Source organism: Argentina silus (assembly GCF_951799395.1).
Source record: "Argentina silus genome assembly, chromosome: 17".
Lineage (NCBI taxonomy): Eukaryota > Metazoa > Chordata > Actinopteri > Argentiniformes > Argentinidae > Argentina > Argentina silus.
In genome coordinates this window covers 15,964,328-15,981,050 of record NC_139671.1, presented here as the reverse complement: position 1 = coordinate 15,981,050, position 16,723 = coordinate 15,964,328, and the positions used below count along the sequence as shown (strand labels likewise).

Here is a 16,723-nt window from a genome sequence, read left to right as displayed (position 1 = left end):
CACACACACACACACACACACACACACACACACACACACACACACACACACACACACACACACACACACACACACACACACACAGAAGCACACACCACACACACACACAGAAGCACACACCACACACACACACACCAGACACACACACAGCACACACACACACAGACGCACACACACATACACACAGACGCACATATCTCACACACACACACACACACACACACACACACACACACACACCACACATACACACATACTATACGCTACATTTCTATCTGCAGCTCTCAATATGTTTCACCCCATTGACTAAGTCCCTATTTCTGTGCTCTGCTGCCCTATCTGCCCCTACAGGCAGGCCATGGAACAGCAGCTGGGTTCACTCATCCTGGCCACAGATATCAGCCGTCAAAACGAGTTCCTTACAACCTTCAGAGAACATCTAGACAACCAAGACCTGAACCTGGAGAACGCAGAGCACAGGCACTTCACTCTGCAGGTACACACACACACACACACACACACACACACACACACACACACACACACACACACACACACACACACACACACACACACACACACACACACACACATACACACACACACAGGACTACAGGATATGACCCATAAAAACACACAAAGCTAAGATTTGTTTTTTTATTTTTTCATAATAATGTTCAAGTTATCAAGTTATATATAAAGGATTGAGTGTCAGCCAGAATGACACCAAAAGTAAGAATAGAGTATTCTTGTTAGTGGAATTGATTGTGTTGTTTAAAAACAGTTCTCAGCTGGCGTCCTTGTGTGTCTGAATCGTCCACAGTCTCACCTCTGAATCCTCCTGACTGTTCATCCACTCGTGTTTTTCGCAAAACCCTTTTGCACAGCTGCAAAGATGGAGACATCTGAGATAGAGAGAGAGAGAGAGAGAGAGAGAGAGAGAGAGGGAGAGAGAGAGAGGGAGAGAGAGAGAGGGAGAGAGAGAGAGAGAGAGAGAGGGAGAGAGAGAGAGGGTCAAAAACTGAATCAATCTGAATCAATCTACCATCTATTGACCAACCTATCAAACAGTTAATCATCGCACCAGCCGCCTCTTACCTTTTCAATCTGTCCATTCTTCGTCTTTTCGTTTTGCCGCCCTCTGTCTTTTTTGGTTGTCTTTTTAGTCGCTTTTAAAAGGGTAGTGCACCCAAATGTCATCATTCTTTGGACATTCTCTCTGTCGTTACTATCTGTCCATTCCATATCACTCGTGTCTGTCACCCCCTCACGCCGGGAGTCACCTCTCTTTTCTTCACTCCCCTCTTTATCTTCATCCTTTTGTTTTCTATCCTCATTCACGCCATCGCCACTATCTGTCCATTCTTCCACTCTCTTCTCTCTCCTCTTCTCAGGACTTCTTTCTTCCTCTACTTCTTCTGTTGTTTTGACACCACTTGCACAGTCGTCATTATTGGAAGTTAATTCACCTTCACTGTGTCTTGTCTCTGACCGCTCTTCATCACTTCTCAGGTCATCCTCCTCTTCCTCAGTCTGTTTTTCTGTCCCTCTCTTTCTTTCCTCCTTCCTCTTTCTCTCCTGTTGTGGTACACACTCCTCCAGCACCTGTGCTCTCCTCTCCTCTGCCTTTTCCCTCGTTCCGCCTTCCTCTTTCTCTCTCTTCTCCTTTTTTTCTTCAGTGTCTGTATTTCTCTCTTCCTCTACTTTTCTCTCTTTTTCAGTTTGTCTCTCCATTTGTCTCTCCATCTCTTTTCTGTCATATTGCAGTCTCATCACCTCCAGCTCTCTCCTTCTCATTTCTTCCTCTGCTCTCCTCTCCTCCTCCTCCTCCTCCATCTTTCTCCCCCTCTCCCCCTGCTGTCTCCCCTCCCCCAGCTCTCCTTTTCTCCTCTCCTCCTCTTTCTCTCTCTCCTCTCCGTCTCTCCTCCTGCTCTCCTCAATTGTTCTCTCTGTCTCTTGCATCACCATCTCCTGTATCACTTCTTCCCTGCTTGTTTTCTCCTCCTCCTCTTTCACGAGTGTCTTTTCATCCTCTCTCCTTCTCCTCTCTCCTCTTTCTCTGTTGTCCTCCTCTTCCTTCCTCTGCTGTTGCATCATTCTCTCCAGTTCAACGGGTTTCTTTCTCTCCTCCTGCTCTATCATCGGTAGCTCTCTCTTTCTTTTTTCACTTGTTTTGTGTTTGTCCTGTTTGTTCATCTCTGTCTTGCGTCCGGGGAACAGCTCTTTCCTCTCCTTCTTTTCTTCTCTCTTGTTATTGCTCAACCTCTCCTGCAGGCTGAGTTGATTGGTCGCTCTCCTTTTGGTTGTCTTTTGTCTTCTTTTTTCCTCCCTCCTTCCCTCTACCTCCCTCCAGAGCTCTTCCTTCAGGATTTCTCTCTCTTCCCCGGTCCAGTCTTGGCATCCCTCCACACTCCTCCATCCCGATCTCTCCATCTGGTATATCTCCTCCTCTCTCTCCCTCTGGATGACCATCAGTCTCTGAATCCTCTCCTTCTCCTCCTCCAGTTCTCTCTCTCTATCACTCGCTCTCATCTCCTGCACCACCAACTTCTCTCCCTCCATCTCCCATCTCTCCTCCTGCTTCTTCCTCTCCCCCTTCTTCCTCATCCTCTCTCCTCTTTTCCTCTCCTCCATCTCCCTCACCTCTCTCTCCTTCTTTTCCCACTCCTCCTTCATCCTCCGCTGTTTCATTGTCACTCTCTCCATCTCCTTCTTCATCTCTCTTTTCTCTCTCTCCTCTTCCAGCCTTTCATACCCCTTCTCTCTTCCTCTCATTCCATCCCTCCTTATTCCTCCCACAAACAGTTGGATCTTTCGTGGCATTTCTCTCATCCGTCTGCATATTCTCTCCAGCCTTCTCTCCTTCTGCTGCTGTAGCAGGCCCAGCTCCTCACTGTAACACCAGTCCTCCTGACCCTCACTCCTCCACTCCTCCATAGTCAATCTTCTTTAGAGAGAAGGATTGTAAAAGTGCAAATCCCGTAAGAATATGGAATACACATACAGCATAAACATCTGGCTAAATAAATAAATACAATACCAATTTCTAACACATTTTTGTCACAATTTGATCCTTAGTAACCCATAATAGGAGCAGAGCAATGACGGTACATCAATCAAAAGCCTAATCAAATTTCCTCCTAGATGAGTTATAAGCACTATGCAAAGATATCTGACTCACCTGACCTCTTCAGTGTCTCAGGACTAACTGGTAAACCCATCTGTTGTTCTAATCTCACCTTCTAGAATATCACCTGACAACCCCATTATGACATCATGACTCTCTATGACATCATGCTCTGTAGTAACCATAACTACTCCCTACACCATACATACAGACATATCAAACACAGAAAGATATTAATTTCACTTATATGGCCACTCGCTCTACTTCTTCCCTAAAAGCTGTCATTGTCCCTGTAGAGCCTATAGGTTTGCAGTTACAATATGAAGGAAATATTTGTCTCTGTATGGTTAAAAACAAAGCATACTGTAATATTAATAATCTGACCCAAATTGTTGCATATCAACAGAGTTGCACTTGATAGTTTGTTGATAGTTTGAGAAACTGTAAATCATCTATATGGGACTATACAAATAAAGTGTGACATATTGCAGTTATCCATACTGGACAATGCACAACAGACTTAGTCTGTCAACTTTGAACTTTTCTGATCAAATTAAATGTTTTAACTGTGTTTGAGCTTGTGGGTTTGAAGTGGATGAATTTGTAGTAGCACAGAAAGGGAGTTAATTAAACTTGAAAGGTGTTCAGTTTCAGTCTGAGGGCTTCAGAATTTAATCTATCTTCATTGCAGTGTTGACACAGTAGCTCCTTCTCTCAAGATCAAATAAATTCACCAAATGGTTTTAGAAATGTACAACTACCAATTCCACCACCCTCAAAGATAGATTCTAGAATCAGACTTGTGTGCCAAGGCAGTACTGTAGTTTGTAAACAATGACACGGCATCAATTCAATTAAATGGACCTCACACATAATAGTACTTCCTTGTTGTGAGAGAGATAAATGAATTTACATGTATCTCAACTTCAATATTTTCTGAAACAGAAGCACAATGTTTACAGAATGTTTCTGGTTTATCCAACACTGGATTTGTACATTTATGGGAGCATACCTGATGTTTGAGGGAAAATTCTCTGCTGGTAAGTTGGCCTATGCATGGTGGTACCAATGATATAAACACCACTATAACATCATAATAAACACACTATAAGACTGTAATAAACATCACTCTCTCCACCAGATTGCTCTGAAGTGTGCAGACATCTGTAACCCGTGTCGCGTGTGGGAGCTGAGCCGGCAGTGGAGTGAGAGAGTGTGTGAGGAGTTCTACAGACAGGGTGATGATTTTACCTTCATACACACACCCACACACACACACACACACACACACATACACACACACACTCTCTCTCATACACTCTGTTTTGTAGGGGTTCATGATGTTGTACAAATGACTGAGTTTCTATTCTCATGATACTTACCCTTCACAGCATTTGTCTCTACAATGGCGCCCCCTATTGTTAATTAGCTGGTATTCCCTATTAACAGCTATGTTATTTCACCCATGGTTTGGTTCAGTGGTTTTATTGTTCATGAACTCTCCCCTCCTCTTTTTGTCTGACCTGTTCCTGTTCTCTTTGACCTTTGACCTGACAGGTGACCTGGAGAGGAAGTTTGACCTGGAGGTCAGTCCTCTGTGTAACCAGAAATCTGACTCTATTCCTGCCATCCAGATAGGTGAGCCACACAAACACACCCACCCACCCACCCACCCACACACCCACACACACACACACACACACACACACACACACACACACACACACACACAGTATTTTCCCTAACACCCTCTCCTCTCCTTTCTTCTTTCCCAGGCTTCATCTCCTACATTGTGGAGCCTCTGTTCGAGGAGTGGCAGCGCTTCACAGAGCCAAGCTCCCTCACCCACAGCATGATGGGCCACCTGGGCAAGAACAGGGACCAGTGGCGCCGACTACGCCACACATCACAAGACCTCCCTCCCACTGGGGGGCGTCGCAGTCCCAGCCCCCCGATCACAGAGGAGCCTGAGGGGGGAGGAGGAGAGGGAGAGGTGGAGGATATCCCTTAAAGACCCTGTTACTTCACTTCTTCTGCTAATCTAATGGAGGAGAGGAGGATTTATTAACTCCTGCCTTGTCCGCTCCCATCCCTTATACAGGCTCTGTAATGGGAGCAGTGGAAGAGGTGCCCTGGTCTGACCGGAGTTATAGCGCTCTCCCCTGATGTGGAGGAATGTGGCACTGCAGCCAAATGGCAAAGGAGAAGGCAAGAGGAGAGAGATGGACAGGCTTAAACAAAGATGGCCGACATGATGAATGTCCATCTTATGTCTCCCTAGGTTGATGCCAAGAGGGTTTGTGGAAAGGCAGGTTGGATATTGCCATGAAGGAGACATTTAAGAATGATCACAGGTCATTTAAGAATGATCATCTTGCCAAAACGCCAGACTGTAAAAGACTGAGGGAGGGATATGTCTTCTGATCGGAAGTCCGAACAAAAAGCCAAATATATATAAGGCAGCTGGACTGCACTGGGGAGAAGCTACAGACACTTTTAAAGACTTTTTAAAATAATATATACTAATCTAAACTTTTTGAGGCTCTTTTAAACAGACGCTTTAAACTCTTTTCCTTTTTTAAAACTTGCGCTTCTATTGGATGATAATTGATTGAGTTTGTCAACTTCTCACTAAAGTGCGTTTTTAATCTGGCACTTAATTTGACTGTAAACTATAATATGTCATATGTTATATGCAAACTTTAAGACTAGACTGAATGAATGGATTTCTGACCCAAATAGGCAAGCTGACCACGCTTGGAGCCATAATGGGGCTTGATGATGAAAAGGCCCAGGTGGAAAATCCTATTTCTCTGTGTATTTTGTAAATATGAATCCACCAGTTCACATGCCAAAACCTGAGAATTGTCCTTGTACTCTATATAGACCATGGGAGACTTATTCCCTCTTATCAAGACACTCTTTTCTATTTGTGAAGAGATCACACAACCTCACGAAGCCTTACTTTCTCTGTCAATTGAACACACGGTCAGTGTGTGGTTATTCATATTCTTTTTCAAATATCAAACTGTTAAATTTCAGAGTAAGTATATGCACTATTGTGTTCACACACAGCTAGCTTTAGAAAAAAAGGTTTCAAAGGCTTGACGCTGGTGGAAATGACAAGCGTAAACTCACCTCATTTACTAAGAGCGCGAAAGCATCCTCTGTTTTAATCTGAACATATTAAAGGTTTCAGTGAAATGTCTACTTTTCAAGCAGAAATATGAAAAATATGTATTCATGTGACGTTAGTCATTGAGCATTTTTCCCAAATTAGGAAGTTTGCCTTTAAAGACCCCCTCCAGTCAAAATCGAACATTTTAAATTGAAAATAGACATGTCAAGTATATCATTATACAACCATTTTTGGTCGATTCTCAAACACATTTTCGCCAAATGAGGAAGTTTGCCTTTAATGTCAGGGTCACTCAACACAGTGACCGCCGCAGCAGTAAGATCAAACTGTCTTAACAAATACCATTTACTCTTTCTGATATTGTACAATTATTACTGTTACTGTAACCTCATCATTCCATATATTATAAAAATAAAATGTTTTTTATATCCTGTATTATAACTGACTATGTGCCATAGCTCACGTGCTTTACATGACTGTATCAATGTTAGTGTTTTGAATATTCTGCAAGTTGTTTTTCAACAATTTTAAGCCACCACTGTATTCCTAATAGTAATCTGTACAGAAATAAGATGAATTCATATGTGATAGTCCATGATGAGGACAAAGCTACAATTGGTTCATGGGCCGGATCTGACCTGCGGGCCACCAGTTGAAGACCCCTGCCCTAAATGTTGCTGTAATTTTACATAGTAGTAATTAGTCCATGCAGGCAGTGTGTGGTTGATGCTAGCCAACATGGAAGATAATTGGGCAAACTCCAAATATCTGAAGGTCTATCTTTGTTATATTGTGACCATGTCCATTTAAACAGACTGCAATAACATTCTCATTTCTCTTTTGTTTCTAACTCCTTCTCCTTACATTAGCCTGTCGGCCTATGGAGGGAGAATATAACCAGTTATATTATTACTGTACTGTATTTAACTGACGTTGTTTTTTTAAATATATGAAACAGCAGGTTACGTAATAGCGACTGTGATGGGCAAACAGCAGGATATCCCAGACTTCACCTCTGTAAGGACAATCTCACCACTCCTCCTCCTCTAACCTGCTGCTCTCCGTACAGGAAGGGTCATTCAGAAAGCTTTCAGCCACGGCCTGTTGACCTCCTGGGTTATAGTCAAAACTCACAAAAAGCGATCATACAAAACGTTCAAGTAAAAAGTGTTGTGGAGAGCATTTTTTGTGGAGATCCTATTTCATTGGATTCCAAATACAGTATATATATATATATATATATGCTGCCCTGATCAATCAAAAAATGTCATATTTGTGTTAAAGGTGGGAGACATCGTGGCGGGAAAGGTTTTTGAATGAGGTTTTTGAATATTGAGTGACGTAAAAACACACATGGAAACTATGACTGTTATGGCCATAGAACGCTTATAGTTCCTGACGCTTCTAACGTTGACAATTTGAGTTTGATACCGTTTTTCATTTGGAACGCTGGCACTGTGATACTGTATGTACGATGGTGGCACAGTTCTAACAGCTCTAGAGAGCCTACCACCTCTAATACTGTTACTTGTAATAGATGAGGTGAATGTCACAGGTCTAGATAGCAGGAACTGACAACAATGTATATTTTAAGTCCATTAAGTAATCGTATAATGACGTAGTGTGTGTTAAGGTTCTGATGCTGCAAAAGGTTGTCTTTGCTGTTATTGTCATTAATAATCTAGGACTTCCTTACTGAGAGTGTTTCTTCTACCACCAACCTTTGAGCACTGTGATCAATAAAGCTACTGTTGTTCTTAACAAACTGCAATAAGTCACTCCCTCACACTTGAGTTAAACCATATCTGGCTAACTCTCTCTGACTTCACAACCTCAAACACCATCACAAAAGAATGTCTGAATTTTTTTTCAGATAATTGTTTATTCTGTTTGAAAAATGAGAGCTGAACAAATCAGATGAGCGGTGACCACATAACATACTTTGTTATTGGATAGACGTGTTTTACAAGACATACAGGACAGGAGTTTGACAGGAGTTACAGGACTGAATTAGAACTCCTCGACAGCCATGGCCTTGACATGGTAGTCTTATCTAAGCCTCCCGTAGGAGGAGAGGTGGAGGATATCTCTTCAAAGACCCTGTTATTTCACTTCTTCTGCCAACTAATGGAGGAGAGCAGGACCATAGACTCCCTTTTCTAAAGTTTTGTGAGAGCCAAATCATCTCCATAGCTATCTCTCTCTGGGACAGGGGTGTGGAAAGAGGGAAGAGTGGGAGTGAGAGAGATAAAAGACAGTGGGTCGTCTTTCCCTTGAGGCCAAACTATGACGATTAACAGTTCACTGTGGAGTGAATGCAATGTCTCCCCTCAACACACACAGACATTTGAAATCTCTCTCTCTCTCTCTCTCTCTCTCTCTCTCTCTCTCTCTCTCTCTCTCTCTCTCTCTCTCTCTCTCTCTCTCTCTCTCTCTCTCTCTCTCTCTCTCTCTCTCTCTCTCTCTCTCTCTCTCTCTCTCTCTCTCTCTCTCTCTCTCTCTCTCTCTCTCTCTCTCTCTCTCTCTCTCTCTCTCTCTCTCTCTCTCTCTCACACACACACACGCCTGGGAATTCTTTCTGCCTGCCAAGAGACCCATCACTTGTAGCATAGCATCCTCCCCGCCTTACCCTCCCCTATGAGAAAGCAAGAGCTAGAGTGGGTGGATGTTTATGTTCTCAGTTGCTACAGAGTACAAACTGTGAATTCAAAATAACAAAAAAGACAGTGTATTATTGCTCCCAAGCCCTACAATACATAGAGCGCCCACTTCTAAATGACCCCTACACACCTTAGACCAAGACACTTGTCCCTGAAATTTTCACCATATGCTTATCCAAGCTAAAAAAAAAAGTGTCAGGTAAGGGCTGGAGGTCAATTTGGAAATGGGCACCCTTTTCAGGGAGCATTCAGGAAGTAAATAAGTGAACCTTTCGTTTGACATGCATTGGTTTAGTCAGTGCAATTTGACAGAGAGAGCAGCAAAAGAACAGAAAAATATAGACGTTGCATAGAATAGAAGTAGATTTGAGTGTCAATACCCACACTAGAATGTAATTCCAAATACTCATAAGAGACAAGTACGTCTTCTAAATAGGGAATTAGAAAGGAGAAACTTCAGGAGAAACTTCATGGCGGGAGCAGCAATTATAAGCTACTAATAACCCTGCGCATACAAACATTATTACAGATTTCCCAAAAAACTTTCCTGTTAAATAAAGAGGCGTTGCATGGGACAGGAAGTCATTAGCAAACATAGCCATTATAAACATGGTATTATTAAAATGTACAAAACAACAAATAAAATGTACAGTACCAAAAAAATCTTATATACAGCAAAATAAACAACAGAAATGACTGCATGAACCAAAATTACATTCAACCCTAAAAAATAACAGTACCTTGCGAAAACATGACAGAAAAATGTAGAAAAAGCAAGAAAGCAAACTCACAAAAAATAGGCCAACAAACAAAGAATAACATAGAAATATTACGGACATTTGCAGTAGTAGTTGGTCGGAGGCACGGCAGCTTGACGATGTGATTGGCTGCTGGTTTGGTTGACCTTTGGAGTCAGAGGTAACTGAGAGGTCACAGGTCAAGTCATCACAGATGAAGTCGTCCCTGGCTACGTCTGGTGTGCTGGGGGATCTGAAACAGCGATAGGAATGCAACATCACCACCCCCGTTACCCCCTCATTGTCACTATTCTTGTTCAGGTAAGAAGTGAAAAGGATAATAGTGAAACAGCGCCATCTGTTTGTCAAACAGAGACATTGCATTACACTGGGATCCTATGGTAAATAAATGTATGTGAAGGTGAAGGTTAGAGTAACTGCAGTGTTCTCCCCAAAGACTTTAAGAGGGGCGCTGTGCCACCTTGTTGACTCGGTTCCACAACTTGGTCAACATTTCAAAGCAAAGCAGATATTTAGCAATGATAGAGTAACTATCTTTGATCGCCAAAGACGTGGCTGTTAAAAGCGAAAGTGTTGTTATTTGGTATTTTTAGTGCACTTTGAACACGAATAAATGCGAGGCGGTTTTGATAACCAAGCTCCACCTTGGGGTTCTCCCTACACTGAGGTTGGTCAGGAGGATACTACACGGCTTCTAACAACCACATCCCTGACTGGATTAGCTTTCAACAGCACTGGAGTCATTTAAGGTTTGTATGTTAAAGAGTTTTTTGTGTGTGTGTGTGTGTGTGTGTGACTCACGCAGGGCGTCTCTGGGCTGCCGAACGGTGAGAGGTCGGCCGAGCAGTTCTCTTTGTCGGACGAGTCATTGTGGCGTTGCTGGGCGAACTTCCTCTTCAGAGCCTCGGCGATCATGGCGGCCGGGTCGCTTAGCAACGCTGGGCCTTTGCTCCGCCTCTTCCGCACTGGCGTTCCACCCGGTGATCTGGGGGGGGCGGACAATAGTACGGAGACTTAATCAGGGGCAACGTTGGAGAAAGGTGAAGGAGTGTGTTCCCTGAAAGCTTCATAACACCATCATCATCTTTACATCTATTGCCTACCGCGATCTCCCTGCTACAAAGTTTCAGAACCTCAGCCCAAATTAAGACGTATTGTCTAGAAAATGCCTACTTTATGATAAAACGCATAGAAATTAACTCTTAGCTCTAAAGCCATCCGTCGAAGAGAACAGAAGCGGAGATGTTGAGAAGAAATGAGAAAAGTCACCTGGTGAACAAAGTGTATGAAAAATGTTTTGCTTGCTTCTCCCTTGTGGAGGTAAATCAGACATGTGACTGCATCATCTAGAACAGGGAGGGAGTCAATGGGTAACATCAGTGACATCACAGGTCACTTTACTGTACCCGTGCTTACCTCAGGACTGAGCGCAGTTTGACCTGGTTCAGATTCTTCAGCACGTCCAGCATGGAGGGGACCGCCTTGGACTCATCCCGGGGCTCCCCCCGGGCGTGGGATCTACCGGCAGCCCTGCGCTGCCGAACCAGCTCCATAGCGGACACGATCCCCACAGAGGAGTTGGGACAGGCGGGAGGAGGAGGAGGAGGAGGAGGGGGTGGGGGGGGAAGGCAGCGCGGGGTGGAGGTGAGGACAGGGGTGGGGGGAGGAGACAGTGTGGGGGTGCCCGGGGCCTTTTGGGAATGGGCTGGACCTGGATGACACGGAAGGGAGGGAGGAGAAAAAGAAGGGGAGCAATGAGAGACAAACAGTGCTTGTATTTTTAGAACGGGGAATCTTCAGGTGTCTTGTTGATATGTGAGCTTGATCATAACGGTGTAGGGGTAACATGGGGACAATGTTCTAGTGTTAAATCTGTGTGTATGTGTGTGTGTACCTGAGGTGACGATCATAGCGATCTGAGCTTGTAGTTTGAGCAGCTCTGCCTCCAGGGCGGAGATTTTCCTGAGGGCCTCGGGGTCTGACTTCTGCCCTAGCTGCACACCTCCTCTTTGGGCTAGCGCCACTGCCAGCCCTCGGCCTCTGACCATCTCCTCTGGAGGTGCCGCCACTGACCCAACACTCAGACCCACCGTGCCTCGCCTCACCGGACGCACACAGTTCCTGAGATTAGATTCAGAGAAGACAGCGTATTGGAAAAAGTCGTTTCAGATACATCGTGACTCGGGCCCAGAGTTTTTCCTGACCATGTGAACTAGCCAGGAAAAAAGATGGGCCCAAACAATGATCTACTAAATCTAATCTGTCCATTTAGATCCATATCACTAATCAATATTCATATATGTGTTGTAAAGGCCCTATTCTGGAGCCTGTTACTGTCTGTTATTACCTGATCTTTGCGAAGCTGTCTCCCTCATCCTCTGCAATCCACAGCACATCAGCGAATGTGGGGATGGCTGGGGTATCCATGGCGACGTCAACGTCAACGTATCCATGTGGCCTGTACGTATGAAGCGGGATCTGTGGAAAAATGGGATGGCCTGGTTACGCATTGACCATAGCAGAGTGCTGGACAGGACAATGTGAAAGGAAAATATCTGTGCCAGCACAGTATGGTTCGGGTCGGCCCTGTATCGTGTAAAGCTCCCTAAAGTCTGTTTGGGGTAAGGACAGTATTGGTGTCCAGCAAGATGCACTCAAATAGCCATATATACCTGGAAGTGGACCCTTGGTGAGGGGTTGAGTGGGAGGTTGGTTCCGATCATACGCACAAGACTCCTGTACTGTCCACACAACTGATTCTCCCACACTGGAACCAGCTAGAGAGACATTCATTTAATAAATTAATTTAAGTCATAAATCTGTCATACAGAAGAAAGATAAATAGTTTAACACACACACACACACACACACACACACACACACACACACACACACACACACACACACACACAACAGTGAAGACTATTCCTGGAGGAAACGTCGGTTGATGAGAGTGACATTGATTTGACACCAAACTTACCATGTCCGGAGGTACTCCGAAATATTCCAGGACGGATCGCAGCAGATCTAAGACGTCTTCTAATAAAGACATTGGAAGCACTTCTTCGTGTTTGCCTGACAGTATCAAACCGGCTTTGTGCTGACTGCTGGCTTTCCGTTTAACGATGCACCAACCGTCCACATGGGTTGCGACCAATCAAAATAATAAAGACATCATTGAAACCTGAAACATATGAAAGGTTGCAAAATCGGAACAAATAATAAATATTAACAAATATCCGAAAAAATATGCAGCCTGGAATATACTGCCATACATGTGTTGGGACTGGCTTGCTAATTATGTAACAAATAAGAATCGTGCTGCAGCGATAGCTGGTACAGCACTGCAGCACTCCCAACAGGCTTCATCAAAACACGGATCTGCTGACGGTATAATAACGTGCTAAATCGAGTGAACTCAGTTCATGTAATAACGTGCTGTGTATGTATTATAAATACTACGTTAAATGATCTCGTTTTACCCCACATCTAATCCAGAAATACACATAATAAGACAAACAAGTGTAACTCGTGAAATTACCTCCTCATCTGCTCACGCGTCCGGGCAGGTGAAGTCAAATAAAGCCGCGCTAGTAAAACGGACAGTCATTGGCCGTTTCAGCTGGAGGAGAATTGTAAACCAATCGCAAAGCCTCACCGTGCGAGGTGACGGGAGCTGATCGACCAATGACGGTTTCGGTAAAAGCTGCACGACATTTGTATTTGTGTGCACGAGCTGGTTCCCTCCGTGGTAAGACTTGTCATTTTAACCGTGTTTGTTAGATTTTCTCGAATATATGTATTAATATAAGCAGGTATTTAACGATCAACCCAATTTACAGATAATATAGACTAGTTTACGTTAGGTATTCGCAAATTAAATTAATTGTAGCTACGGTTAGCTTTCGGTTTTGTTGCTACCTAAATAACGTCAGCTAGCTAGCCTGGTAGCTAACGTTTTCTTTCTTTCTGTTTTTTTTTGTTTGTTGTTAAATAGTTACAGAAAAGACAAACTGTCTTTCTTTATACTATATCAACCAAAACATAATTTTACGGATTTAACTATTTACAGTGTAATTCCATTATTTTTCGTTTGTATTGTCATACGTGTTTCGTAATCAAATGCTCCAAAACATGTTTTTAAAAAGTAGCCGAATGCTGCATGGAATAGAATGTCATACTGTGAACCTCGAACTCCTCCAGCTACAGATGCATCCTAGACAATCCACTGCTATTAAGTGTAAAAATGTCATCATGGGATGCATGTGTCCATTGTTTACATTTCTGTGAGGGGTCGTTGCCTACTCTTCTATGGTATGGACCATTCTTATCGGCAATAATAAGGGATATGAAGGTCACATCAGTGTAATATCAGCCAGCTAACGTATCACATGTCCATCTCAACCCATGCATGTGTTTCCCCAGAGATTGTAAAGATGATGGATGCCCTGTCTGTGGTGACCCAGCTGCGGGACCTGGCCTCGGAGCCACAGAACCGGGAGGTCATAGTCCAGGACCAGGGCTGTCTTCCTGGGCTAGTTCTGTTCCTGGACCACCAAGACTCTCAAGTGCTGTTCTCCACCCTGCAGGTTGGTTTAATGTAGTCTAGTGGTGCGGAGGAGTTGAACAAAAACAGGCTGGCCTAGCACACTAGCTAAATAGTTATATTTACAATTAATAGCACACTTTCTGAACAGTGACATATTCTTTGACATGAACCTGTGTTAGTACAAATGACACCGACTCGCCGTCGTTCTTCTCAAACCTGTGGACTGGGTTTTTATTGCTGTGGCCATTAGATGTTGCTAATTGTAACCTCTCTCTGTGCCGTCAGACTCTGCGCTACCTAGCCGAGTCGCCCCTTAACATCGACATCATGCAGAACGAGCTGGGTATGATGGTGAGCCTGGAGAACCTGATGGAGAGGTGAGTTCACTCTGTTGTCTATTGTTTGTCCCCCCAAAAAACATGTATGTCCCCTGTGTTGTTGTTTTTCTGTGACTTTATAACTGTGACTATACTCAGATTTACTTTTGTGTGTCGCGTTCAGGGGTGGGTTGACGATTGACATCACAGCCCTGGCTAAGGAGGTGTATGGCATCTTGAGCGCTCCTACCAACACAGCCCCCCGCACCCCAGAGAGAAGGAAGAAGTCACAGTTCTTCCTCAGTTCTACCAACAAGAAGGCCAAGTCTGTCACTCTGCACATCCAGGGACTGGACAGCACTGTGAGTGCAGCTAAGTCTGTGTGTGTACACACACACACACACAGTTTAGATAGCACTGTGCCAACATCACACTCCATATATAATACAATTGTTAGGTGTGTGTGACAATGTGTGTTTTCTTTCTCAGGACCAGCGAGGTGTGTGTGAGGAGGCCCTTCTGAAAGTCAAAGGTGTGATAAGCTTCACCTTCCAGATGGCCTCAAAGAGATGCACCGTCCGCATCCGCTCAGACCTGCCCACAGAGGTAACACACACTCACTCAGTCTCGCCTCCTGGGTTCAGGGATGATTATTGCTCTAGAGAAGGACATGTTATCTCTCTACATGGTATGCATGTCACCTGACTAGATAATTAAAGACTTACCTCTCTGCAGAGTCTGGCGTCGGCCATCGCTGCCACCAAGGTGCTGTCAGCCCAGCAGGTGGTGAGGAACGAGGCTGGGGAAGAGGTGAGTTCTAGGGTCAAGAGGACCATGCTTGACCTTTTACAATACACACAAAGAGACACTCATACTCTTGGTAACCGTTAGTTTAGGGAAGATGGGACACAACATGCTTGTGTAGAAAATTCAAAATAACCCTCACCACTTTAAATCTTGAAAGCACACACACAGCTTAGGCGGGGTGACATAAAAAATACAATATTAAATAAAATCATTTTTTTCTACATTTTAATTCATGTTCTCCCCTCTCTCTCTCTCTGTGGTTCCTAGGTTCTGCTCCCTCTGAGTCCATGTGGCGCTGAGGTGCAGCAGAACGCCGCCCTACCTGACTACCTCCCAGAGGAGGAGAGCCCGGAGAAAGACAAGGACCGCGCCGTGTCCCGCAGCGCTGCCAAGGGGGACGCCAGCGGCAGCTGGCTCAACTCAGCCGCCACGTTCCTCACCAGGACCTTCTACTGGTGAAACTGGGAGAAATGGAAATGGCCTCCTCTCACACTTGAACTCCTACTAACTCAGCAGAGCTGCACCAATAGATGAATATCAGGGTTGTACAGTATATGGATGGTCAGATTGTAGTGATGAATATGGACTGAGGCCCATCCGCTGTAGAGAAAGGTATGCTGATGCTATGCAGGTGTTATAGTATAGTACTTATCTAAGGTCACACTTTTTCTGAATGTACATATTATTCAGTAGGAATCACTCAATCTGTATTCCATTTTTTTGTTTATGTTTGTTTGTTCACTTTGTGTTTATGCTGTCTGTCTCTATTCTTCTGTTAATGTTTGATTGTTTTATACTTATCTTGGTCACGTGTATATTTTTCAAATCTCTAACAGCAGTTCTTTTTGACCATTAATGAAATGTTTTACGCCAAGACAGACAGATAAATAATAAAAAAAAAACACTTGTAAAAATTGCTGTCAATGTGTTGAAATGTTAGCCATTGAAATAAATAAACTCCAGTGTGTCACCATTTTCAGTCTGGATGTGATAGTCCAGTGTCCTAGCAGATTCTGGTTTGGGGCATCACAGTAAAGTTTGAGGAATGCAAATTAAAAGTTTTACAGACACTGGATGTTGACTCCTGACTCCATTCAAATATTCATATTCCGTTGTCCAAAATGTATACATGGAAGTATTACTTTATAACTGTATTATGGAAGGCTCAACGTTATACAGCAAAACTGTGGTCAATAACACTACATAAAATGCATCTAAGTACAGTAAAGGCAAATCCGTTTACAACTGATCACTTCCTTCAAGGGTTCTTATCCAAAAGGTGTGAAGAATGAGATGCCATCATAGGCTCATTGCCTTTGGCTCTGAAGAACTCCCTATGTTTTGGGTCATTGTCTTACTGTATGAT

The 16,723-nt window shown here is 43.8% G+C and overlaps 3 protein-coding genes across 3 annotated transcripts in view; 2 read left to right on the top strand and 1 right to left on the bottom strand.

Annotated features, from left to right (window-relative positions):
• Nucleotides 1-5,138, top strand: part of LOC310818426 (3',5'-cyclic-AMP phosphodiesterase 7B-like) — a gene marked incomplete at its 3' end in the record, with an annotated part of 19,509 nt that extends 14,371 nt beyond the window's left edge. Inside the window, exons 9-12 of the mRNA XM_083689371.1 lie at nucleotides 352-496; nucleotides 4,269-4,365; nucleotides 4,685-4,765; nucleotides 4,903-5,138. Of these exons, the coding sequence (XP_083545497.1) occupies nucleotides 352-496; nucleotides 4,269-4,365; nucleotides 4,685-4,765; nucleotides 4,903-5,138 (559 nt within the window). The remainder of the gene's footprint in view (nucleotides 1-351; nucleotides 497-4,268; nucleotides 4,366-4,684; nucleotides 4,766-4,902) is intronic.
• Nucleotides 5,139-8,769: 3,631 nt separating this feature from the next.
• mtfr2 (mitochondrial fission regulator 2) lies at nucleotides 8,770-12,810 on the bottom strand. The gene is made up of 7 exons (XM_083688472.1): nucleotides 12,665-12,810; nucleotides 12,357-12,461; nucleotides 12,032-12,162; nucleotides 11,579-11,805; nucleotides 11,101-11,395; nucleotides 10,486-10,669; nucleotides 8,770-9,916 (listed from the first exon to the last, which is right to left on the bottom strand). The coding sequence occupies exons 1-7, from the start codon at nucleotides 12,734-12,736 to the stop codon at nucleotides 9,872-9,874; spliced, it is 1,059 nt and encodes a 352-aa protein (XP_083544598.1). The 5' UTR covers nucleotides 12,737-12,810; the 3' UTR covers nucleotides 8,770-9,871.
• Nucleotides 12,811-13,401: 591 nt separating this feature from the next.
• On the top strand, nucleotides 13,402-16,423 carry armc1l (armadillo repeat containing 1, like). The gene is made up of 7 exons (XM_083688935.1): nucleotides 13,402-13,435; nucleotides 14,110-14,273; nucleotides 14,519-14,610; nucleotides 14,735-14,912; nucleotides 15,040-15,156; nucleotides 15,286-15,360; nucleotides 15,625-16,423. The coding sequence occupies exons 2-7, from the start codon at nucleotides 14,121-14,123 to the stop codon at nucleotides 15,814-15,816; spliced, it is 807 nt and encodes a 268-aa protein (XP_083545061.1). The 5' UTR covers nucleotides 13,402-13,435; nucleotides 14,110-14,120; the 3' UTR covers nucleotides 15,817-16,423.
• The last annotated feature ends 300 nt before the right edge of the window (nucleotides 16,424-16,723 follow it).